Source organism: Miniopterus natalensis, chromosome 17 (genome assembly GCF_054644295.1).
Source record: "Miniopterus natalensis isolate mMinNat1 chromosome 17, mMinNat1.hap1, whole genome shotgun sequence".
Classification (NCBI taxonomy): Eukaryota; Metazoa; Chordata; class Mammalia; order Chiroptera; family Miniopteridae; genus Miniopterus; species Miniopterus natalensis.
The window spans coordinates 20635287-20662839 of record NC_142097.1 but is presented as its reverse complement, the minus strand read 5'-3'; the positions used below and the strand labels follow the sequence as shown (position 1 = coordinate 20662839).

At 42.5% G+C, this 27553-nt stretch overlaps 1 protein-coding gene across 1 annotated transcript; it reads right to left on the bottom strand.

Moving 5' to 3' along the window:
• Nucleotides 1-8171: 8171 nt before the first annotated feature.
• On the bottom strand, nucleotides 8172-21470 carry LOC107532598 (schlafen family member 5). The gene is made up of 5 exons (XM_016207036.2): nucleotides 21383-21470; nucleotides 14965-16025; nucleotides 13893-14018; nucleotides 9470-10187; nucleotides 8172-9297 (listed from the first exon to the last, which is right to left on the bottom strand). The coding sequence occupies exons 2-5, from the start codon at nucleotides 15983-15985 to the stop codon at nucleotides 8484-8486; spliced, it is 2679 nt and encodes an 892-aa protein (XP_016062522.2). The 5' UTR covers nucleotides 15986-16025; nucleotides 21383-21470; the 3' UTR covers nucleotides 8172-8483.
• Nucleotides 21471-27553: the final 6083 nt, after the last annotated feature.

Here is a 27553-nt window from a genome sequence, read left to right as displayed (position 1 = left end):
AAAAAGAAGGAAATCTTGTTGTTGTTAATCCTCACTGGAGGATATTTTTCCATTTATCTTTAGAGAGAGTGGAAGGGGGGGGAGAGAGAGAGAGAAACATCCATGTGAGAGAGACATATTGATTGGTTGCCTCTCACAAATGCCCCAAACCAAGGCGGGGATCAAACCTGCAACCCAGGTACATGCCCTTGACAGAGAATCCAACCCATGACTCTTCAGGGCTCGGGCCAATGCTCTAACCACTGAGAACACCGCCAGGGCCTAAATATTTTTAATCTCTAAGACTCATTGTTTTATACATCAACATGCGTTATATTTGCCCACACACTTACCCTTTCGGTAAGTTTGAAGTTATTTAGAAATAAAAATAAATAATAAGATTGAATTCAGGCGTGACCTCATTTAGGAATAAATCTAACTTCCATTGACTTCAGGTACCCATGTCCTTGGTGTCCCATGGTCCATGCACTGTTCTTTCCTTTCACTTCACAGAGTCATAATTGTCTTTGTCGCCCATTATGCCAGTAGATTGTGAGCTTCTTAAAACCAGGAACTGTGTTACATTTACGTTACCAGCACCGAGCCCAGGGCCTGGTAGAAGATAAGCTTTCTAATACTGATTGGATTAACATGTATAAGGATGACTGTCATCTTCTCTGAGGATGTTCTAATTATTCCACCCTTTCTTCTCATATACCATTAGGCCGGGTTACATGTACTCCAGAAATACTCTGCAAGGTAGTGTTTCCACAATGTGAAGGACTGAGTTAATACATTAAAAATGACTCACTCTCTCTCAAGGGGCATTGATGTATTTTATAAGTCTGCCTATGGACCCAGTGCCACAGTCTGTAGAAGAAATCAAGGAGTCATCTATGACACTTGCCCAGTTTCTCAGAACCACCTCCCAGTTCTCTATACAAGCAGTTGACAAACTACAGACCATGGGTCCAATGCAGCCTCCTACCTGTTTTTGTTAGGTCCATAAGCTAAGAATGGCTTTTACATCTTTAAAAGTTTGAGAAAATCCAAAGAAGAGTAATGTTTTGTGACATGTGAAAATTAGACAAATTTCAATGTTTACTGTCCATCTAAAGTCTGTTGGTGTGTAGCTATGTCATTCATTTATGCATTGTCTTTGGCTCCTTTCGTGCTACAACAGCAGAGCTGAATTATTACAACAGAGACTCTGGCTGACAGAGCCACCATGTTTACTCTCTGGTCTTCTACCGAAAATGTTTACTGAGCCCCGATCTACACCTCGCAGGCCCTGGGCAGCCGGGTGGAAGGGCTGCTCCACTGGCAGTGCCCTTCCACTACAGCAGAAGCTGGTGAAAATGGGAGCTTGCCTTGGAAATGTACAGTTCCTAACAGTGGTCTGCAATGAGAGGAACACACGGGTTCATGATGGTTCAGGCTTGCATAACATATCCTGAGATGAAAAGTCTCACAAACACCCTCAAAATGAAGCTTTGTTGCAGTCTCTGTACTAGCCATTTTTGGCCTAGTTTAGTCTTATGTGAGCAGCTGAGCTCTGAAGTTTGAATGTATCCAGATAAAAATGTAAGCTGTTTTTTTGTTTATCTTCACCCTAAGATATGTGTGGTTTTTTTTATTGATTTTAGAGAGAGAGGAAGGAAGAGAGGGAGAGAGAGAGAGAGAGAAACATAGGTGTGAAAGAGAAACATCAATCAGTTGCCTCCCATACACGCTCCAAACCCACATCCTAAGTATGTGCCCTGACTGGGAATTGAACCCATGACCTTTTGGTGTACGGGATGACCCTCCAACCGACTGAGCCACACCGACCAGGGCCAATGTAAGCTGTTTTTAAAGAACCTTGGTGACAGCAGAAAATGTTGTTTGCAACTTAACTGCAATAGGGAGAAGGTCAGAATGTGTTTCCTTGAGAGTCATTTGAGGGTTTTTACATTTATGAAAAGGAGCCTCTGAAGAAGTTTGTGAGGTGTGCAGCCTGCTCATGATGACAAAAAATGAGGCTTAGACTGCTTTCTTTTCCTGAATAATCTTGATGGGCATTATTCTATGTTTGGATGAGGTGAGCAATGTTACACCTTATATGTATGTAGCTGTTTAATAGTTGAATCTGCTTTATTAGAAAAACCTGCATGTGTGCCTTACATTAAAAAATTTTTTTCATATGTTTTTATTGATTTCAGAGAGAGGAAGGGAGAGGGAGAGACAAATAGAAACATCAATCATGAGAGAGTCATTGATCAGCTGCCTCCTGCATGCCTCTTACTGGGAATCAAGCCTGAAACCCACGTGTGTCCTCTGACCCGGGAATCGAACTGCCATCTCCTGGATCCTAGGTCGATGCTCAACCTCTGAGCCATGCCTGCTGGGTGCCTTACATTTTTAATAGCAAGTAAACCATCTTCCAGACAGTAGCCCAGAAAACCTTTATGAAAAAGTAACTTTGAGAAGAGGCAACATGGCATCATTGACCAAGCTAAGAATTTCCACACTGACACAGGGACTGCTACAAGAAAAAAAAAATCATTCCAAGGACAAAAGGTTGCCCAGGAATACTCTTTGGATTTTCATGAACTACTTTCTGACTAGGACTTGGATTACAGGGCCTTCCTCATTTCCTAGCCCAGTATTCAGGAAAGAGCTCCCAGAGTGGTTCGCAATGAGATCCGAAGGTCAAGTACCTACGAGGAGCAGGGTCAGAGGTCAGAGGAAGTCCTCCTCACATCCCTCCTGACTCTGGAGGCTTCATGGGCTCAGGGTGTGGGGTGGCACTTTCTAGACTAGGATACACTGTATTTCGAATATGTGGGGACCCATGTGACAGAGCTATGCCAGTTCTTTTTTAAAAGGAAGTTGCTGTTTTCATCAGCACAACAGATGAAGCTCCAAAAGAAATGAGGAAGCAGAGTGTACCCCAGGTCACCAAGGCGTCTAAGGGGCTGGATGAACACACCAAGTGTGACAGCATCTTCTGGTTTCCGAGCTCGGACAGGAGGGACATGCGTGAGATCACTCCACAAGCAGTGGAGCCAATTGTTGTACAGAGTCTTCGCTCTCGCCAGCCCCAGGATGGAAACAGAGCTGTCTAATCTGAAGGGCCGTAACTGGGAAGGCTCCTGTCTGAGATAATCGAGGGAGACCCTGCCCCTGCCTGTGTGTGACTCTAGCTGATCTCGGTGCTGGGTATATAGTGCCGGACGTGACAGAAAGACCTCGAATAAGTGACTGAATGAGTACAAGGAATGGCCAAGCATGAAAAGCCATGATATGGCTGTAGAATGAGGTGGTATAAGAGAAAGGCTCTCAGTGCCTGAGTGTGTGCGTGTGCGTGTGCGTGTGCGATATGAGGGGTTGGTACATTGCACAGAACAGAGAGCACTCAGAGAGCTCTCTGGAAACCTAGGAAACCTAGGGCTGGCCTTTCCCAGTCTTCACCTTCAAACAGTGCAGAAGCAGAAATGCCTGCGTGTGGGGGCAGAGCGGGTGTGGCGGACAGCCAGTCAGGGGGCCCTGTGCGAGGCCTTAAAGGGGGGCGGGGAGCACAGGCAGGGTACAAAGAGAGAACCACAGCGAATGTTGTCAGGAGCAAGTTATAATTTTTGGAACACTCATTTTCTTGTTACTTCCCCTTTTCCTTTCGTTGGCTGGATTAAGCAATCTGTTATTATGTACATTTGGGGGGTTATTGTGAAACTCTGCTGTTTATCTCTACTTCCTACTGTCCCCTTTGGAGCTCTCTTTTTGTCTCTGTCCCTGAGATAAGTATTCGCTTCTAGATTTAACCTCAGTGAGAGCCAGTGGGAGAGTCGGCTGTCCCCAGCTGTTTCTCTGTCTACCGAGTTCGTAGGATGGCCTTCCTAGGCCACTGCTGCTTAGAGACTAAATCTATGATTTGTCACTGCTTCCTCTAAACTACCGCAAGCTCTAAAGAATCACAAGCCAAACGACCTATATGACCTAGAAAAGGATTCTTCGAAGGAGTTAATATTCCATTTATTTGGAAAAACCAATCCCATCTTCTCCCCAGAATATAGACTTTTACTTCTTACTCAAGAAGCACAAACTTGAGTAGACTCATTTATCACACATGAGAACCAGTCTGGCAATTAGCTCCAGAAAGGAGAAATTTGCTTCATAAGTTTAAATACAAGACACATTCACAGAAAAATGCAAGATCTACCTGTTGTAAAATGAATGATGTTAAAAGATCCTAGGATTGTCTTGAATTATTTACCATACATAGAGCTGTCCATGCTGACATCTTTAATGCAATAATTCATATAAAGTTTAGGACTGTGGCTAGTAGACGTTAGAGTAAATCTGGATCACAAATGTTCCTCCCTCAATATTTTATAACATGGATAAAAATTGTAGAGATGCAGCCAAACATTAGCTAGTAACCATGAGTCACAGATAAACAAAAAGGGGTGCAGACTCTTGCCGTAAATACCTAAAAAGAGTGGCAGTAAAAAGAAAAGAAAATTCTGGCCTCACTATATAACTCTTGTCTCTACCCTGGCCCCAGAAGTGGTACTCAAAGAAAAAGAGTGAATCCAGAAAAATCTGCTCAATTTTTATGAAACATGAATGTAATGAGAAGCAGCTGAGAAGGTGAGGGGGTCTCTCTGGGGAACATCAAGGAAAACACTGAAGAATGGCAGCCTCCTGGGTCCCCCGAAGGAGCTGGTAACTTAGCAGATGCTAATTCAGAAAGTCTGTCTGGGTAACGCCTGACATGCTTCATTTCTAACAGGAGCTGCTGGTCCACAGACCTCACTTTGAGTCGCAGGGTATGGAATAGCTCCTTTCTACGAAAATATGGATGAATCCCAGGTGTACTGAATCAGAATCTTCATCGTATAAAGATCCCCAGGGGATTCACAGGAACCTTGGAGAAGTCCTGGTAAATGCTACCTTTCCTGGGTCTATCCTGTTAACCTGGGGTCTCAGCCAGGGGTCCTGGCAGGAAACACAAGGCACATTCAAATGGGTAATTAGAGAAGAGGTTACAAAGCTGTAGACAGAGGGTAGGAAAGCCACAGGGGACAGGGGACAGGGGACAGCTTGGGGCTATTGAGGAGGGGCTGGCAGCCTTGGCGAGGGGAGGCAGTGTTACTGGAACCAGGAGACTAAAAGACCTCTGTCAAGGAGCTGTTTCCCAGGAGCTTAAGTTGTGGGACACAGCCAGCCTGCATCACCTGCAAGAGAACAGCCAGGAGAGAAAAAAATTGCCTCATTCACTCTCCTCCCTCCGGCTAAGCTTCAGCCATTGCTCCCATGAACCAAATCAACTAGAATTCAAGTGGCGAGGGAACCCACTGATATCACCCAGTCAATCCCCCGTGGTCCAGAACAGGGTGAAGAAGGGTGGAGAATGGGTCCCAGAGGGACAAATAGCAGCTGTCCGCAGCATACCCTCCCAAACAGAATATCTTTATCTGAAACATTCCCCAAACTTCTCCTAAGGCCACATGGGAAAGGAGAGAAAGAAACATAGTGTAAAACCCGCTTCTGTGGTCCCTACTTCTGGAGCTGACCACAGGCCTCAGCTGATAATTACAGCAGATACTGATTCAGAAAGTCTGTCTGCGCTACGCCTGACACGCTTCATTTCTAACAAGCTCCCAGGTGATGGCTCCCACCACCTCTTCCAGTTATCCCCACCTCATTTGGGTGGGAATAACCTGGTGGGGTTACTTGACCTTTCACGCCTGTGGGATCTGAGCCCTTGAAGATCTCTCATTCCACCAGCTGAGTGTCTGTGATCTGAGGCAGATCAAGCCTTTTATTTCATCTTCCTTCACTGAACCTCTTTCCCCAGTATACTTTTCCATAGCTGCTCCCCAGGCTCTGCCAATATGCATTGATGAGGTGCTGAAACGTTTGCCTACAGGCGATCTCCTCTGGGAACAGGTCTTCACCTCTGGGCCATGTTGGGATCTAACTCTTATTAAGGGGATGGGTTTGAGTCTTAAGGAACATCAGCATCAGGTTGTGAGGCAGCTGGCACAAGGGCAACCATTCAGCTATCAAAATGCTTTTTTGCCTGGGAAGGCTGCTTCCCTAGGGCATGCTGTGCCTCCCTCTCTGAAGGCACTTGGGGGTCCAGAGTTCTTGGCACCCACCCAAACATCCTTATTTCATGTCTCAACCTCGTGCCCTTCCCTTAGTGTAAGAGATCTGGTGTGGTTGTAGATTTTTACACCGAACTCAGCATCTCTAACAATCAGGCCTTAGACATGGTGCTCAGCTATGTCTGCCCTGTAGCTACAGGGGACAGGGGACTCCTCCCAAACTGTCAGAGCCTTTAGGTTTTGCATGGATCTTCTCAGTTGGATAGTTTTGCGCACAATCTCAATTTTTTTTTCAATGTTTATACTTCCTAGATCCATCAGAGAGTTTATTCCACAATCTTTATCATACTATTGTTGCCATAGAAACTAAGTGCCACAGCCACATGATTTCCCAGTGCCTTGCCCTCACCTTCATGCCATCCTATGCTACTCCTCATGATAATGATGCCACCTTGTACGTGTGTATATGTGTGTGTGTGTGTGTGTGTGTAGTGTGCGCGTATGTGTGTGTGCGTAAACTATCACCACGTAGCTTTAAGCTATACCCACCAGAGCCATGGTGGGTTTTTTTGCTGGGGAAAGGGGAGAGAAATTAGATAAGGAAAAAAAATGAATCCAAATTTCCTGAAGCCATTTTATTTTATTTTTTTTTAGAAGAAAGCAAATATGAAAGCAAATATGAAAAGATATTAGCACTAGATAGCAAAGATTTTTTATATATAATTCTTTTTAACTTTTTGTATTGCTTCAATTTTACCTCCTCACTCACCATCCATCATTATTCATTATGATCATGAGGGGCTTATCCCAGGGTATAGGTTGATAGGAAACTAAGAAAGTAATTCATAAAACCATTATATCAACAAGTACACACACACACATGACAAAAATCATATCAGTAAATAACCAACACTATTACATTGTACCAATCCAAAAGTCATAAAAAGCAAAAGCTGTCTTTTTTCATCTGTCTTCTCTCACATTCATTTGCCCTTCCCTAGAGCCAAACGCTATGACCAGGTTTTCAGTAAACTTCCAAAGATATTTAATGCATATATAAGCACATCTCTATATCCATTTTATAAGTCAAAGATAGCCATTTTAAAAACATTGCTTTGTTCACCATATATCTTAAAGCTGGTCCCACATCAGTACTTCATAGTATTACAGTGTGTTGATAGGCCATAAGTTAATCAATTCAGCCCATCAAGGGGGATATTTACTATTTTGTAGTCTTCTGCTATTAAAAATAAAGTGAAGTTCAATTAACTGTACAGAAGTCATTGCACATGTTTGAACATACATGTAGAATAAATTCCTAAAAGAATTGCTAACTAAAGGGATATGTGCATTTAAAATTTGGTAGCTACTGCCAGATTGTTCTCGAGAGAGTTGAACTACTTCATAACAATGTATAAAAGTGATTTCTTGCCCAGCTGGGCAGGGCTCAGCGGTTGAACATTGACCTAGGATCCAGGAGATCGTGGTTCGATTCCCGGTCAGGGCACATGCCCGGGTTGCGGGCTCAATCCCCAGTCGGGGGCGTGCAGGAGGCAGCTGATCAATGATGACTCTTTCATCATTGATGTTTCAACTCTCTCTCTCCCTCTCCCGTCCTCTCTCTGAAATCAATAAAGATATATATATTTTTTAAAAAGAATTATTTCTATATGAGGACTTTAGAAATGTCTTCCATATTATATTTTAGAATATTTTACTGTTCCAATTATTGAGTTCTCTACTTCATATCCATTCTTAGTGGATCACTGTACTCTAGATACATCTTCTTTATAATTACCTTAATATTTGTGTTATTTCTCTCCATTTATGTGATTATCTCAAGGCTTCCTGCAAGCCAGGAATTGGGTTTTCCATTTATTTCTTGTTGCTTCTAACTTATTTCCTTCTGTAATGCTTCACAGTCTGTTTCCCTAGCAATATCCCTCTTCATCTCTTTTGGCTGCTTTGTCTTTCAACTCTTGTTTTATGGGATTATGGACTTCTCAAGTTTTTCCGTAGCATGAGACACTTGCAGGGAGTTTATATTTATCCCTTGAGTTATATTTTCTTTCAGATTCCTCTTTCTATCTACCCACCTACCCCCCCCCACACACACACACATAATTTCTGCATCTCATGTCCCTCTAATTACTACTCTGGTGTCCCTTATTACAATCTGAAATGTCTTGTGCTTGTATTGATTGGTTTACTCTGTGATTTGCCTTTGCCCAAAAAAAGAAATCTTATCTGTCTGGCTTGCTAACTTATCCCCAATTCCCAGTACCTGGAAGAGTATATGGCTCACAGTGAGTGTTCATGAAATATTTGATGATTAAATGTTTAAATCAGATTGTTTCACAGTTAACCAGAGATGAGGGCTACTTAATTGTTTCTTAGAGTAGGATCTTCCTGTCAGTTGGAAACCTTCAGAATATACAGATGTTTCCTTGCCCTAGAAGCCAAACAGAGCAGAAGATTATGGTAAACAGCTGTCTCAGCTGCCTCTGGATTGATCCCAAACACAATATTTCTTTCCAGGCCTGAAAATCGACGAACACTGTCCACCACGATGTGATTGCCCGTGATATCTGATGCATCTCTGATCCGTATGAGCTGATCAGATTTCTCATTGAGCACAAAACTTCTTTTCCTCATTGCTCCTTGAAGCTTAGGTTTATATCTTTGTACCTCACTTGCATTGCTGCAAATCACAGCAATATCCTTGCAGGAATAGCCATTCCTCAAGAGGAAATGGCATTTCTCTGCTATAAAACTCACCATCTCCTCCATATTCGATTTCTCTGTCATCTCAAACTTGCCTGCAACACCCTGAGACCATTTGACTTCACGGAGTATTTCCAGGAACTCAGGAGGGATGTTAGGTGGTGGATAATTTCTGACCTTGTGCAGTATTTCTTGTAGGTAGTTAGCTATTGGCTCTGCATTGCGGACCACTCTGGTGAGCTCTTTTCTTGGATACTGTTTTTTGATATCGGGGAGGCCACTGACATCCGTGTGGCTAGTTTGAAAGTAGTCCAGAAAGGTCCAGAGAATTCCAGGGTTATCGTTTTCTCTCTGAGTGATGGTTTCTGCCTTCTTGTACCAACTGCCACCTTCATCGCGGAAATTCTGAGCTTCATCAATGATTATGTGTTGAATCGTTTCAAAGTCTGAGTTGTTACCCATGAAGGCTTTTCGGGTCACTGCGACGCAGATGTTTTTGCGGCTGAAAATGTAAGAAACACAGTTAAGTTTCCCCAATCAAATAAAGGAAGTCAATTTTACTCTTAAACTCACCTTGACACAGTAAATACAATATGAATTTGAGCATGTAAACCTAAAGCCACACCAGTCAAACTTACTCAAGAAAAAAAAGTGAAAACAGTCAGGCTGCATACCTCACGAATTCTTGCAGGGGCTTGTTCTCACAGATGTAAAGAATGTGACCTGGTTGACAGTGAAACACATTCCTGATCTTTTCCATGATCTTAAGAGCCAGGATGGTCTTCCCTGATCCAGGTAAGCCATGCACAAACAGCTTCCTGGTCTCGCGAAGGTTCACTGAAAGCAGCTCATATTGTTTATCTGTTAGTAGGTTCAAAACCTCAGAGCCCAGCTCTTCACTTAAAAAAGATGTGAACCCACACAAAACTATCACAAGGGACTGCAACAGAGCCTCCATGTCCTGTGTCGTTTTCAGTTTATAGGACTCAGGGTAACACGGCAATGTCGAATCACTAAGGGAATCTGCTGTTGTGTCAGGATTCAGCAGGAAGGCCGAGGGAATGATGCACAGTTTTCCAGTGTAGCCGCCTGTGTTCACCAGCTTCTGCTTCAAGGTACGGGCAACATTCAAACAATAGTCCTTCCAGCCGTCACTGTGCTCCCTGAAGATGGTGTAGAGGACGGGGATTTTGTTCGGGGAAAGTAGGAGAGCGTCACAGACGACTCCCTGCTTCTCTTGCAGACCGACATCCACAGCCCAGCTTCGAGAAAATATCAACATTCCTTGGGAGACAGAGCGCATTTGCTTATTTATTAATTTTCTGAGTCCTTTATGTTGCGAGAACAGTTCCTTGAAGAGGCTTTGTGGTATATATAGCACGTCTGGTGATACTGGACCGGGAAAGAATTGGAATAAATTAGAGAATTCGCAGACAAGCTTGTAATCATCGTTGTATGTAACAGAGTCAACCCACCCTTGGATCTACCATGCCTTAGGACTAGGTTATGCATTAGTAACAACTCCAGTCCAATGGAACCGATAAACAACAGGCATAAAAAGAGACGAACAATAATTACGACACAGTGTGGTAAATTAATGGGGAAGAAATACGCAAAGCATTATGTGAACACCAGGGAGAGGCGCAGCTCAGGAGAGGAGAATAGGAAAGTCTTTGAGGAAGGGGACACCGGAGCTGCTGCTTACAGGATGACTGACAGCCAGCGGAAGGGAGACTGGAGATGGGCAAAGGGGATACAGAAAGGAAGCACGAGGCAAGGAACAGCAAGATCCGCTCAGGCAGCTCCAGGCGGATTGTGTTGCTGATGTCTAAAGCGAAAAGCAAAAAAGGGGAGACGGGGAGGAAGGCATCCTCCTGCCATCGTAACACCTGGCAGTGCCGACTGCAGCTAACAATACTGCACTGAATCGTTATATTCTTGAAGGTGGTTAAGAGAGATCTTAGATATTCTCAACACATACACACAAATGGTAATCATGTGAGGTGATGGCTACGTTAATTAATCTTACTGTGGTAATCATTTCACAATATATACATGTATGAAATCATGTCACACACCTTATACATGGTGTTATCAGTTACAGCTCCATAAAGCTGGGGGGAAATACTTGGCAAATGTTATATACTGTATGACTTCACCTACATGGTATTCAGTGAAAGACAAAATCACAGGGATAGATGCCCGGCCGGGCGTGGCTCAGCGGTTGAGCATCTACCTAGGATCCAGGCGATCGGGGTTCGATTCCCGGTCAGGGCACATGCCCGGGCTGCGGGCTTGATCAATGACTCTCTCATCATTGATGTTTCTATCTCTCTCTCTCCCTCTCCTTTCCTCTCTCTGAAATCAATAAAGATATATTAAAAACAAAAACAAAAAACAAAAAAACCCCCACAGGGACAGAGAACATCGATGGCTGCTAGGGGTTAGGGGCTGGAGGAGATTTTGACTACAAAGGGGCAGCATAAAGGAGCCTTTTTGTTGTTAATTCTCTCCCGAACATATTTTTTCCATTGATTTTTTTAGAAAGAGGGGAGGGGGGAGAGGGAGGGAGGGAGGGGAAGGAAGAGAGAGAAACATCGATGTGAGAGAGACACATCCATTGATTGCCTCCTACACGTAACCCGGTCAGAGCTAGGATCCAACCTACAACCCAGGTAGTTGCCCTTGACCGGGAGTCAAACCCTTGATCCTTCGGTGTGTTGGCCCAAAGCTCTAACCACTGAGTCACACCGTCCATGGCAGGAGCCTTTTTTTGGTGATGAAATTGTTCTGTATCTTGACTGTGGTGGGCATACAAAGCTATACATATTTTAAAAACCTTTAGTCTGTTTACCAAAAAAGTTCATTTTATATTTGTAATTTTTAAAAATTAATTATTGCCCGGCTGGGCGTGGCTCAGCGGTTAAGCATCGACCTGGGATCCAGGCGATCAGGGTTCGATTCCCGGTCAGGGCACATGCCCGGGTTGCGGGCTGCAGCCAATCAATGACTCTCTCACCATTGATGTTTCTGTCTCTCTCCCTCTCCCTTTCTCTCTCTGAAATCAATAAAGATATATTTTTAAAAAAAATTAATTATTTAAAGTGCTTTTTAAAAAGCATTTTGGTTTTTCCTGTATGTATATAAAAGGTTCACCTTTTGGGGTCACAAGCCCAAACTTGAAACCTAACCAAAACTATGAACCTCTTCTCAGAAAATAATAAAACACACAAAATTTGATTTTTTAATTCCACGTGGAGGGAAGACAAGGATGAATCCAGATTTCTGTGCTTGGCTGGATGGAGTATAGACTCACCAACTGATGGAGATAATGTGAAAAGAAAATACAGAATAATATGCAGAGTAAAAAGAAGAAATAGAAAATTGTCAGAGTGGGAGATTGGCTTTGGAAATGCACAGCTTCGGATACATGTTGTACATCAAGCTCTCCAGCAAGCAACTGGACACACCAGTAAAGTTTGTCTGGGCTCAGAGAAATACTAGAGTTATTTTCTATAGAAGTGGACCAAACTAAGGGTACCTCCTACTACGACTTCAATTTAACATCATTCTGGAATTTTTGGCCAATGAACTGAGACAAGTAAAAAAAATAATCTATATAAATATAGGAAAAGTTAGTTACAAATGACCTTTGCTTTTGCATTAATAAAAGTACTAAGTAAAATGTTTGGAAATGGCATACTTTAAAACTCTGAGCTTTCTTACATGCCAGTAATTCAAAATTAGAAATTATCATCATATAAAGATTTCATTCTAGGAATAACATGTAACATATATGGTGAAAATATAGATAAAACTTTGAAACCATTAAGAGATATACCATATTTTACTGATTATAAATGTACTTTCATATCTTTTATTCTTAAAGAGAATTTTTTATTGATTTTAGAGCGAGAGAGGAAGAGAGAAACATCGACTTCCTGTTTCACTTATGCATGAATTCCCTGGCTGAGTCTTGTATGTGCCCTGACCGGGATCGAACCTGCAACCTTGGCGTATCAGTACAACGCTCTAACCAACTGAGCTACCTGGACAGGGCTTAATATCTCTTAAATTAAGATATATCCTATAGTTTAATAGACAATATTTTTAGTGGTAAATAAAGGAATAACACACTATTATTTTCTTAAATTTGATGAAATATGGTCAAAGAAAACTTGAATAAATGGCCAAGCATTCCATGTTCAGCAAAATTTACTGTTGTAAAAATGACAGTTCTTCCTAAATTACTTTACCAATTTTATGTAATTGCCATCAAAATAATACCATTTTATTCTTTTCTTTTTTGTGGAACAAAATGATACTAAGCTTCTTCTAGAAGAGAAATGCCATGATAATATCATTTGGGGAAAGTTATTCTGGTATGTTTTGAATTACAATTTGGCAAGGTTCACCTAAGCTTACAAGTGTAAAGAAGTGATAGCAGGGGTGTTTGCAAGTTTTGACCTTGGTGGTGGTTACACAGGCTTCACTGTATAATTATTTATTAAGTTATATTGCTGTTCTGTGTACTTTCTGTATATATAGTATATTTCACAATAAAAACAGCTAAAACTTAACAACCCACAACCTGTCCAACACCTGCTATGGGTTGAACATCTCTTCATAACTTTATTGGGCATATGTGTTTTCTGAGAAATTCATCTTTATAACTATTTCCCATTTTTCTATTGGGTTGTTTGTTCTTTTGAAAAATTATGTAAGTTCTTTATATATTCTTGATGCCATCTTTTGTCAGCTACATGGATTGCAAATATCTTTCAAGATCGCAGTTAAATCTTTTCACTCTTTTGACAAGCAGAAGTTCTTGATTTTAACATAACAAAATTTATCGGCTTTTTTGTTTAAGTTTAATGCTTTTATGTCTGGTTTAGGAAATTCTTTCCTATATGAAAGACACAAAATTATTCACATACATTTTCTAATAAAAGTTCAAAAGATTTGTTTCTGTCATTTATGTCCTAAACCTTCTAGAATTGATTTTTTTCTATAACATAAAATAAGAGTCCAATTCTATTTTTTTCTGTATGGATGAACCACCAACCTGTTCCAAAGCAACCACTGATGATGAATTACCTGGAAAGTAACGTTTCTGCTGTTCTTTCAGACATTCCAAATTCCTATGAGTGTACACACTCCTGCTGTGGGGTGTGGTGGATGACAAGCTCCGCTCAAGGACCATCTCAGGACATCTGGAAGGATCTTCAGAAACAAGAACCAAGGGTTCAATATGCAAAAAGGCTGACCCTCAACTTATAGCTGAGCTGTGTTTCAGGGCCTTTCACTTAGTCTTAGAACTTGAATTCTTGGCCCACAGATATTTGATTTACATCCCAAGTCAGCTTAGAAAAATCTACTGATATCCTGGGGCGAGGAGGGGATTGGCTCTCAAAAAGGACAAGTGGCAAAGGAGACGGACAACCATGGTTTAGTAATCATTTAATTTCTTTCTAATCCTCACCCAAGGATATGCTTTCTATTTATTTTAGTGAGAGAAAGAGAGGAAGGCAGAGGGGGAGAGAGAAACATCAGTGTGAGAGTGAATCAATGGGTTGCCTCCTGCGTGGGGATAAGCCCACAACCTGGGTACGTGCCCTGATGGGGAATCAAACTTGCAGCTTTCTGGTGTACAGGACAACACTCCAACCAACTGGACCACAGGGACCAAGGCTGTTTGGTCATCTTTTAGCTCAAAAATGTAAGTGGGGCAATAAGAAAGGGAGACTATTTACTCCAGGGGACCATATATAATGGGAAGGCAGAGGAAAGTGGCAATAAGTTAAAGAGGACATATGAAAAGGAATTTCCTGAATAATTAAATGTGACTTTATAGTCAGAAAGGAAGAGAACTGATTATGAACACAAGAAAGGATGTGAAGATAGAAACTGCTAGGTCAAACAGCCCTGTACACCACCCTCCAGTGGTTCAACTAGCCTAGGGCATCTGCTGGATGCAGGATATTTAAAATGGGCAGAGGGAAAGAAGGGCAGTGCCCACCAACTGCATCTATAGGAATTAATAAATCAGATATCTGCACCTCAGAGATTACCTCTCTTTCCCAAGATTTTAAAACAATACCTCCCTTTCCTCCCTCCCATTACCCACCCCCCAGCAACATTACAGTTATTATGGATTCTGCTCCCTGACCTGGGTCGGCTTCTGTCATCCAGGTTACCCATTCCTTTGTGTCCAGCTGTCTCACGCAGTTGTCCTTCACCGTCCAGGCACAAGGCTTTTTGGCAAACACCACACAGCAGAACGGTTCCACCTTGACTGCACAGACATATCCATGGAGGGCCCCCTGATTGTATACTTCAAGGAATTTGAGGGCATATTTTATCTCACACTTCTGGGTACAGAAATGATAGACAGGTAACTTCCTAATACAGCCACCAATATAGTCCTTCAAAGTGGTAAGATCATCCATTTTCTCTTTCTCACATCCAATGACTTCAAGGGTCTCTTCATGCACCCCCCAAAATATGTACCCTCCTTCAGTGTTTGCAAACGCAGACACACAACGGGGGATAGCCTTGTCGAAGCACTCTAATACCTTCTCTGAGAACATTTTAAATTCAACATGCGTGGACCTGGTAAATTTGAGCTTTTCCAGGTACCGAAGGCTAGTTCTATCAAATAAAGCCTCAGCTGAGGCCATTATGTTACCTTCGTTTTGTACACCTTCCTGGAAATTCCGTGTACTTAAACTGGGATCATGAATGTTCTTAAGAGACTGAATCTTCTCTTTGAGGAATTCCAGTGCTTCCTGAGACGTCAGGACATTAGTAGATGTTTTATCTCTTTGGTACAAATTGGAAGACAAAGTAGCAAACCGTACACCAGAGGCCTCTGCATTCCACGATTTCACAAAAATATAAAAGAGGTCTTGGTCATCCTGTTGCATCTCATCTAAATAGCCTCTGAAAATTGGTTTCCATTTCAATCCTACCCCATCCCTTTTATAACTGTAGTCTTCGTTCTCAATCTCAATCTTGACCACTCCTCCGCCAGAATTCAGCAGAGCGCATACTGCACGAAAGATGATTGTAGCCTGTCTGCTCTGCAGGCCAGGGTCCATTTGTGCCCTTTGTTTATCCCCGAGGGTGACTTTTCCTACATTTAAAACACACTCGGCAAAGTTCGTTTCCAAATCAACCTTGAGACTCATCTTCTCGGCACTTTTCCTGTTCTTACCCTGAGCTGTTCTCCTAAAAAACAGGAAAATGGAACCATTGGAATAGGACACGAACAGGGGCAGGAGGAAATCGACAGTTTAGGGCCATTTTTTTGAAGCAAGTTATTTTATTTATTTCCACTGAGCTTGAGGTGAGATTCATACGTGAAGGGTCTACAACAGGTTGAGGAGATACGACTGCTGGAAGCCCACTGCCGCTACAGAAATGAGCAAGAGGCTATTTTTTTGTTGTTTTTCAATTTCAAAACAACTTTTATTTTGATAAGAGTGATGTTACCTATCTTTTTTACATCATTTACCTAGTTCTTCTCTTTATTCAATTATTTAGTAATGATAAGTCAAAAAGCATTTAGTTTACTAGGGTTTATGTAGTGCCATTTGTTGAAATCGAATATGATTTATAGCACGCAAAGACAAACTTATGTGTATTCGGTCTAATTAATCATATTCATAGCGGACAGTAAATATTTCTGTATATACTAATTATACTTTATTGTAACTGAAAACAGATAGATTGACTTAAATAACAGATTGACTTCAATAACAAAGAACACTGTTAACAAAGTTAGGACATAAAACTAACCACATCTGTTTTTTGGAAAAACATGAAAAATAAGTATTTTTAGGTTAAAGAAATGACTTGAATATATGAGGCTATTTTTATGCTATGATTTTAGTGACTGTTTCTGCCAAGTTCTCTAAATGACAAGGTCTCTCAAGATACCTGCAAAAAATAGGAAGCATTACAAAGATACACATGGATAGGAGCTGCAAGGCAATGGAAAAGATTTCATGGTCAAAATATATCTTTGAGGTATAGTGATATTTATTGTTATTCCTGGTACTTTTTTTTTCTCCTCTCACTGATACATGGGCAATTCTTATATTATTTTATAGTCTACTTTTGTGAAGGAGCAAATATGATTGAGCTGGCAATTTATCACTGTTGCTATGAAACAGATCCTTTAGCTCCTTCTGGTCCAAGCATTTCCCATCTTGTGAAAAAAAATTTTTATATATAATTTATTATTATGTATAATATATTTACATAAAAATATATATAATAATTATTATATATATTTATATTTTGCAACTAACAAACAAATTATTGACTGTTTGTTTGGAACAACCAGGATGTCAGTTTCAGGTGGGTTTCCGACATTTCCTAAACTTCAACTGACAACAAAGAATCTCAGAAGAGGGAACGCTGAATGAGAGCATGCAGACACATCATCTTTGCAACCACATTGCGGGACTGAAAGCGGGTGTGAGTGACACACATCCTTGCAACTGCCCATCTTTGGCCAACTTGTGACAGCTGAGGAAGAAAAAAGAGCAACTAAACCAACTCACAAATAATTGCAAAACCCTCTATCATGAGAGACTTCATTGTGAACCAAGAAGATGTCATGCTATCTGGGCAGTGTCCTGGCTCTGTCCTCCCTCACCCCCTAGCCCCCACCCATACACACTGTCTTCCTCAAATACCTGGATACAGGGAACAAAAGATGAAAACCAAGAGAGAAGCAAACACATTCCCCTAGATGAGTGTGAAGACAGAGCCCAGAATGAAAGGTGTAGGACAGGCCTAAAGGATCACGAGCCAAAACTGGAACAAAATTGCAGCAAGCTCCAGTGGGTGGCACCTGAGACTATACGACTGGTGGGATTTAATAAGTTAGCCAAAGGAGAGGTGGAGATTTTGAGAATAAATTAGTAATAGGGATTTCGGAAAATATGCAAATACAGATATAAGACAATAATTGAGCTTAAAATAAAAATATGGGAAATAAAATATAATCATAAGGCATTAGATGGCACAGCTATAAATAAAATGACAGTCATAATAATATAAACTCTAAATATTGTTATGATCAGAAATGATGATATAATTGTACTTTTAGGATGTGGGGAGAGAAAGTGTAGGGAAAGAAGTATGAGAGATCAATACCTTTATCTCCAGAAACAGACAATATCTAAAACTTGGGGAGGGGGAAGGTTAGGGAGAGCATAAGCATGTTTATAAATATATAGTTAAATGCCAAAAGTAAAAGCCAAGGAGGCAAGAGCAGGAAAAGTAGATGAGGGTATGTAGATGGGGATTCTTATTATCTTTTACAGAACTACATACATAAGACTTCCTCTTCCAGTCAGAAGAGAATATCAGGGACTAGATTACTCTCCAGTCTGAAACAACTAAAATATTTCTGAAGAAATAATGGCCAGAAATTTTCCAAATTTGACTTAACCTATACAAAATCAAGATCAAAATCCAAGATATTCAACAAGCACAAGAAACATGAAGAACACTACACCAAGCTCGTCACAATTAATTTACTCAAAACTAGTAATAAAGAGAAAATCTTAAAAGCAACCAAAGGAACAAGGTATACAACATATAGAGAAACAAAAAAAAAATAACATTAGCTTTTTTTGTCAGAAACAAAGCAAGTGAGAAGATAGCGGATCAACATCTTTAAACCACTGAAAGAAGAAACGCACTGTCAACCAAGAGTTCGATGCTCAGTGAGAATATCTTTCACAATTAGGCTAACTCAACAACAAAAAGACAAACAATCCAGTTTCTACAATGAACAAAGGACTTGAAGACACATTTCTCCAAAGAAGAAATACAAATGATCAATAAACACATGAGAAGATGCTCAACATCATTAGTCCTTAAGGACATGTAAATCAAAAGCACAATGATACATCACTTCACACCGACTTGGATAGTAATAATAATAATAGTAAAAACAAACAAACACGTTGGTGAGGATGTAGAGAGACTGGAATCCACATACATTGCTGGTAGGAATATAAAACATTGTGGCCATTGTGGAAAATAGTTTGGAAGTTCTTCAAAAAGCTGAACATAGAATTACCGTATGTCCCAACAATTCCACTCCTAAGTATATACCAAACAGAATTGGAAGCAGGCAATCAAATGAATCCTTGAAACTCAAGTAAGTCATGAATGTTCATAGCAGCACTGTTCACAATAGCCAAAAGGTAGAAACAACTCAAATGTCTATCAACAGATGTATGGATAAACAAATTGTGCTATATTCATACAATAGAATATTATTCAGCCATAAAAAGGAATAAAGTACTGATACATGCTTCAACACAGATGAACACTATGGTAAGTAAAAGAGCCAGACACAAAAGGTCAGTGATGGACTGTATGTTTATGTCCCCCAGAACTGGTACATTGAAACCCTAACCTCCATTGGGATGGTATTAGGAGGTGGGGCTAGGAACAGATCATCACATTTCAGTTGTCTTCCACTTGCAAGAAAGTACTAAAACTTGTGATTGCTCGTTTTCTTTTTTCTTTTTCTTTTATTTATTGATTTTGGGAGGGGAGTGAGACTCAGTGTTTCACTTATTTATGCATTCCTTGGTTGCTTCTTGTATGTGCCCTGACCGGGAATAGAACCCACAACCGTGGGGTATCAGCATGATGCTCTAACTAACTGAAACGAGACCAGGGAGCTCATCTGCTTTTTTTTTTTAAACATATCTTTATTAATTTCAGAGAGAGGAAAGGAGGGGGAGAGAGATAGAAACATCAATGATGAGAGAGTCATTGATCGGCTGCCTAGCCCGCAAACTGGGCATGTGCCCTGACCAGGAATTGAACCTCGATCCCCTGGATCCTAGGTCCATGCTCACCCGCTGAGCCACCCCCAGCCGGGCTCATTTTCTTATTGAAACAAAAGAATTGAAGAGTCTAGTGTGGTGAAGACCTGGGAACCAGGTGGAGAGGGGCAAGGGGCAAAAGGGCTGGGTGGGGGGTACACATCTGTAATACTCTCAACAATAAAGTTAAAAAGAAAAAAAAACTATATTGTAGGTCCTAACAATACAATGGGACAAGAAAAGAAAGATTTATAAGACAGAAAAGATCAAACCAAATTATCATTATTTTCAGACATAATACCTAGGTAGAAATCCAAGAAAAGTTGTAGAAATAAATAAAAAGTTGTCGAAAAAAACATTTCTGACACAGGATGCTGTTCTTCACTGTTTCTCTTTCCTGCTCTTCTGGCCACAGGAACTCTCACCTCCGCCCCTCACACATTCCAGTGTTATCAGTTTCGTTCCCCCCCCCCCCCCCCCCCAAAGGAAGGCGAAGCCTCGCCCAATTCTCCCGGGCCCCAGAAACAGCAGCGACCGCACCCATTTCCTCCCAGGGGCTCCGCCCTGAGACCACCAGGGGCGCGGATGAACCCGCAGACCCCGACCAACTTCCCGCAGGCCGTGCTGCACGGCCTCCCTACCACACTAGTCTTCAAGGATTCCTTTCTTTCTTCTTCTTCTTTTTTTTTAAAATATTGATTTCAGAGAGAGGAAGGGAGCCCGGAGAAAGGGAGAGAGCGAGAGAAACATCAATCATGAGACCTCATTACTCCCCTGCTGGGGATGGAGCCTGCAACCGGGGCGTGTGCCCTGACCCGGAATGTCCCGGATCCTAGGTGGGTGCTAACCGCTGAGCCACGCCAGCCCGCGGGGGCTCAAGGATTCCTTTCTGGCCCCTAGACGGTACTGTGCAAGAGTGGACCAGAGCGCTGGCCCCTGCTCCTCGGTTAGAGCGCTGTCCCAGTGCGCACGCCAAGGTTGCCGCTTCCATCCCCCATCAGGGCGCATGCAAGAATGGACCAATGAATGCATAAAGAAGTGGAATAACAAATGGGGTGTGTGTGTGTGTGTGTGTGTGTGTGTGTGTGTCCCATTCTCTCTCTTTAAAGTCATTTTTTAAAAAAGATTGCTTTTTAAAAGACCTGAAAAAAAAGTGGGGGCAGGGAGCGGAATCACTGTAGCAGAGCCGCGGCCAACAGCGCCTCCGGGAGCTCTACTACCGCGCGTCGGGGGCTATACTGGAGGGGGGGGGGGGGGCGACTGTTAGTTTCACGACTGATGTCCCAAGCCAGGGGCTTACAGGCAGTGGCCGAACACAGCCTCTTGTAATGAACTGGACACGGACCCAATTAGTCCCCAGGCCACACCCTCACTGGCTTCACTTTCGGGAGCCTCGGTACCTGATGTAGCTGCTCCCTTTAAAGTTCTTTGAGCTCCTGAACCGTGGGGAAATTTTACCAGGCTCGGGTTGGTAAGATTTGGGCTGTGCGGCTGGGCGCCCCTCCTCCCTCCCCAGGACGCCATGTGTCCCAAACCTTCCCGCTCCCGGCTCCTTCGCGGCCCATCTGCTGGACGTTTCCTACTTCTGAGAGTCTCCCCGGCGGGAAAGGAGCTCCCGGGGCTGCGGCTGCTGCACTCCGCTTTCGGGGGGCCAGCGAGAACCTGGGGAGGGGGGGAAGGAGCTTTTGGAGGACCTGCGCAAAAGGCGCGCGGGGGGCTCATTACCTGTGAAGGTTTCTCCGCAGCAGCGCGCCTCCGTCCCGGAGCAAGAGAAGCAGCCTCCTGGCCTCAACTCTGCCGGGAGCAAGAGAAGCAGCCTCCTGGCCTCAACTCTGCCGGGAGCAAGAGAAGCAGCCTCCTGGCCTCAACTCTGCCGGGAGCAAGAGAAGCAGCCTCCTGGCCTCAACTCTGCCGGGAGCAAGAGAAGCAGCCTCCTGGCCTTAACTCTGCCGGGAGCAAGAGAAGCAGCCTCCTGGCCTTAACTCTGCCGGGAGCAAGAGAAGCAGCCTCCTGGCCTTAACTCTGCCGGGAGCAAGAGAAGCAGCCTCCTGGCCTCAACTCTGCAGGGCGAGGTCCTTCTATCTACTGAACTTGGCGAGGACACTTCCCGGAACGGACGCCGCCCAGGAAACAGAGGTACAGCCCAACAGTTTCGTTTCTGGGGACCTAACCCCCACTCCTGCTAGAACAGCAGCCTTGGTTACCTTTGGTGGATTCGGGTGGGGTGATTGGTGGGGAGTGGGGGTGGTCTTTGTTATCTTTGTGTTTTCTGATTAGTTTTTTGGTTTTGTGGTTTTTTTGAGATTGGCAGTACTCGTCCCAACCCAGGGAGGGATTTCTGGGCGGAACCCCCAGTGTCCTAGCCCTCCCCGGACGCCCCAGTTTCCCGCGCGCCCACGGGTCTCTCTCCCCAGTGCCTCCAGCCCCTGGGTTGAGGCTGGAATTGCGAGATCAGCCGCCCCGACTGTCCCGGGGGAGTGAGGAGGTGGCAGCCGAGAACCAAGCCTCCGCTTTTCGCCCCACTTGCACCTCAGACCTGGGGAAAGTTGATTCTGCCTCCTTTCTTTTGATTTGTAGAAGGCTGATGGCAGCTGCTAAGGGCTCCCCGGAAACCGGCTGGGAGTGTCGCTGGTTGCTACAACTGGGCAGGATCAGGCGATGGCATTTTGGTGAAAGAAAAGGGAAAATGTCCTTTCGATTCACCTGCCCACTGCAGACTTCCTCGCACCCCAGTGTTGTCCAAAAGCACAGTTTTCAGTTTGTTTGTCCTAATTTTAATACCAAGCTTGTTCTGGGCCTTAGAGAAGACCTGGCTCGGTGCTGGGCTCGCCTGGCTTGCCCAGCACTCCTAGGAAACTTGTGACCAGGTTTCACTTCATTTTGTCTAATGACAAACATTGTTTTTAAGAAACATCAAAACATGGTTATGTAAATTTTATTTTTAAATTTGTTGTTATTGAAAAAAGTAAAAAGAAAACAGAAAATATGTTTTTGCCTAAAAGGTAGATATTGTAAACAAGTTGCTTGGATTTGAAAGAAAGTCTGTGAAAGCACTGATGAGGCTCTTTGCTAAAACTCGTCCCTACTGTAACCCAGTCTCCTAGTAAAATTTTAGCATAAAAGGCTGACCAGCCACAGTGTCCATGAGCATGAGCCTCAGCATCAATATCCTTGTGTCTCTCAGAGAAGGCTGGTCGTGATTTCTATGGACCAAGACCTACAGGCCAAGACATGCAGCTTCCAACTTCACGGTGACTTCAACCACATGTGCTGGCAGAGGTCACCAACACATGGCTGGCCTAGACAGTGATTCTCCCTCCTAAGTATTTTCACTTTCCCCACAGCCATGTTTCTCCAAAGCACCCCCTTTCTCCTGACCGTCCAGAAGCTTGAGACCAGTAAGGCCTCGTAGCAGAGTAGGGCTGGGCCAGAACTAAAGATGTAGTTCTGGGGCAATTATGACCCCCAAAGCGGGTGGGAGCTGAGGTCTTTTGCAGGAAAAGTTGAGGAGACTTGGATAATGTAGTGACCAAAGGGAATGGATGTAATAATGTGGGCAGGAAGGACCCGCTCACACAGGTCCCTACCACATTCCAATGTGTTCACAGTTAGCTCACTGTCCTCACAACAACTCTGAGAGGTGGGTCTGTATTGCTTATGCTGAAGAAAGTGAAGCTCGAAACGAAATAACTTCCCCAAGGCTTCCCAGTGCCAAAACAGCCTGACTCCCAGGACTGTGGCCTTTCCATGCACCAGGCTGTTTAGTACCTACAGATCCCATTTGAAAGAGTTCCCAGGTAAATCCGTAAATTATGTATTGATTGATTTTTAGAGAGAATGGAAAGGAGGGAAGGAAGGGGGGAGAGAGAGATGGACATCAATGTGAGAGAGAGAGACACTTAAAATGCTAAAATTTATGTGATGTATTTTTACCACAATAAAAAGAAAGTGAACAAGACACTGTGATTGACTGGACGTGGTAGGAGAGGGACAGGGAGATTTACACAGTATGTGGCTAGAGTTCAAGAGAAAGATTTAGGATGGAAAAATGGGAATGGAGTTCATCCAGGGAGACTGTAGAAAAATGCGAAGAGAACATCCTGTTGAGAACAAAGGCTGAGGAATGTCTCCACCAAGGGAGAGGAAAATGAAGTGAAATGTGAAGGCCTGCAAAGAAGGCTTAGAACAGACAGAAAAGTAGGTAGGGAGACAGAGGGGGTAAGGGGAGAGAGAGGATGAGTGACTCCGGGAGCCCAGGGAAGTGGATGGCTCATGGTGGGATGAGCCAACATTGTCAGATGCCTGCTAAGGTGTACAGCGAAGTGATGACTAAACTGTTCATTGGTAAGCTATAGACAGTACATTGTACATCATCAGTGACCCTGACAAGGCTGGTTCAGAAGAAGAGGGTAGTGGGTGTCAGGATATCATGGTGGGTGAATTCTTAGACTTTATAGATAAATGAAGGTCCAAACATTCGCTACCACATACACTTGTTAACAGAGACCCCCTTCATGAAAAGTTATATTTCTGACCATCTTGTGTTCTAAAGGATGCTTGAAGATGATTTAGAAAAAGTCCCAGTGGGAATATCAAACCTCAAAGCTTTAAGGTTTCTCCCCCCCCGTGTATTGGAGACTTTAATTTGAACACATTTCATGTTAGTTTATTGCCGAAGTAACTATATTCAAATTGGAAACTCTCTTCCATATATAAAAGGTCTTGAGTCTTTTGTCAGAAGAACCTCAGTGGACTCTACCCTTTCAGGCTTAAAGGAAAACTAATAACTTGGTGATAAGTGAAATTTCCCCCCTAAAAATAGTTAGAGGTTTGTTCCATCAAAGCACAAACCAAGAAGTTTGGAAAACTAAAGACTGGAGAGGCTTTCAAAGCATATACAAAACCAAAATTAAAATCGAGAACTCAGATGAACCAATGCAGAAGGGAAAAAGTCAGAAAATGTACCAAAGTAGTTTTAGGAGCATCAGCACTTTTGGCATTATACAAAATATTATACAAGTCCTAGAGTTCCTGCCAAGATGTTAATTTAGCACCAACCCATGGCTCTTTCCATCAAGATCAACCTTAGAGGAACTAAAGAGAGAAACATCGTGGGTCCTAGAATAGAGCAGGAAAAGCCTGCAAGCAACCCTGGGAAAAGGCTATTTTGAACCTACAAATGTGTGCGTGTGCCCATGTGTGAAAATAATTGTACAAGACAATTAAGGGGGGGAAAGATGATAGATGATAGATAGATGGATATTGAGCTACACTCTGCCTCCTCTACCCCACCCCAGACACACAGTTGCCAATGGCCATAGTGCAGGAGTCCACAGAGAGAAAATCAAGGCAGACAGGAGGATGAATTAGGGACTGTTCAGCCTCAGTCATTCATTACCCTACCCTCTTTCCTCCAAACACTCGAAGGCAGTGATGTACTGAATAGAAGTGCCTCTCCTAAACTGATTCCTTCTGGGTTGCTGAAGGTAAAGCCCTGACCTGAAGAGTTGCTTTGCTTGGGAGAGTGATACTAACCGGAAGTGTTTAAACATGATTTTCTGGTGTCTGGGGCTGTCCACACTAGCACTCGTTTCCTCCACTCCCTTGGAGTCCACCTGGCTGGCATCAACTAGGATCTGGCTTTTGGCACTGCCCCACCAAAGAATCAAGTCCCTCCCGGGGAACCTGAGCTCACAGGCCAAAATAATGGGACATCCTTGTACCAAACTACTTAACAAGGAAATCGACAAAATGGATTAGATGTCATTGGATGCAGAGTTGTTAGAATAGTTGCACCAATAAGTTAAAATAAATGTAGTAAATATACTAAAAGAGAAGATTTTTAGAAGTATTATATGGGAATGAAAATAATAAAAACCAAATAGAACCATTAGGTATGCAAAATATAATAGATGAAATAAAGAACCCAAGAGATTAGGCAGATCATAGAATAGATAAAGGTAAAATACTGATTCCTGAATTAGGTAATTAGATTGAGGACCTCTCGCAGAAAGAAGCAAGAAAAGAAAAAGAAATGTAAGGGTCACAGTGTTGCTATCGGGGGTGGACCAATGACCTTCCCCCAGCCCCGTAGCCTTCCACCTCCCTCTTTCCCACCCTTGGGCCTATGCCCCTGAGTCCAGCGCACAGTAAGTAGCACCTGAGCGGTCCAATCCGGCTCCAACTGCTGCTTTCACAGGGCACCCTGTGGCTACTCTACCTCAGCATGAACAGATGGTTCTCCATTTCACCACTGTCAGCGCTCCTGCCCAGAATCCTTTCGTTTCCTAAACACACTGAGGCCAGGTGGCCACCATTCCTTGGATGAATTTGCTAATGTAAACTGCACTTCTTGCAAGTGTTCCCCAATTCCCAAGTGACCTGTTGAAGTACAGATCCAGGTGTAGGGGGAGCTCATCCTGGTATCATACTCCAACACTACCCTAAGGAACAGGGAATATCAAACAGATATAAGGAAGGGAGCTAATTAATGTTGGCTACCCATGTACTAAGATTCATTATTTCACACTCTAGAGAAAGACATCATTCACTTTTTAACTTAAGTCTTTCAAAACATAGCATTATACAGAAAAGTGCACAAATAAGCTTGATGACAGTGAACACCCCCAGACCAAAAATTAGAAGCTCTCTTTGTGCCCTAAACAGTATCCTGACTTTTAATATCATAAGCTTAGTTTTGTCTGGTTTTGAACCTATATGAATGGAATCACTCACTATAAGGTATAATCTGGTAGGTCCAGCTTCTTTCACTGAATATTATGTTTGTAAGTTCCCTTTATATTGTGTGTAGCAATACTTGGTTCACTTAATTGGTGTATCAACACCAATGTGTTCATTTTTTATGGACATTGGGGTGATTGATGAAAAATGTTCATTGTTGTAGACACATGTTTTTGGATGCACATAAGTGCATGTTTCTGCTGGCTGTTACCTAGGAGTTGCTGGCCATGCTTATGTTCAATTTTAGTGGATACTAATTTTCCTAAGCGGCTGTAGCAATTTACATTTCCATGTGCAATGTATAAGAGTTTCAGTGACTCCACACACTCACCAACGCTTGTTTTTTGTCAATGTTTTTAATATTAGCCATCCTGATGGGTCTACAGTGGCTTCTCATAATAATTACGTTTTCCACTTTCCTGATGACTAGTAAAGCTGCGCATCTTTTACATACTTATTGGCCTCTCTTATGAAGTACCTGTTCAAGTAGTTTGCTCCAACTTTATTCTTCTTCAAGAGTCATTACTATTCTCAATTCTTTTATTTTCATATACATTTCAGAAACTACTTATTAGTCTCTGTCTCCCCAAGGGGTCAGAGTTTGGTTGGTATTTCATGGAGTCTATATGTCTGTTTGGGGAGAACTTGTATCTCTAGAATGTCGAGCCATCCAATCCATGAACATGGTAGTTTCTCATTTATGTAGGATTTCTTTTTTTACCTCAATAATATTTTATAGTTTTCTATGTAAAGCCCTTCAAAATCTTGCACATGATTTATTCCTAGGTATTTTATATGTTCTATGTTATTATAAATGGCAATTAAATTTTAATTTCCTAATTGTTACAGGTATACAGAAAAGCAACTGATTTTTATAAATTGACCTTTTATCTAAATTCACTTACTATTTCTGAGAGTTTATCTGTATATTTATTTCCTATTGTATACATGGATAATCCTGATGTGTGAATAATTTGAAAGTTTTACTTCTTGGTTTTCAATCTTCATGCTTTTCATTTCCTTTTCTTATGTTATTGCAGTAGCTAGAACCTCCAGTACAAAGCCAAATAGAGTTGATAATAGCAAGTATTGCTATCTCATTCATAATCTCAGAGAGATCATCAAATATGATGTTGGCCATAGATTTTAATACAG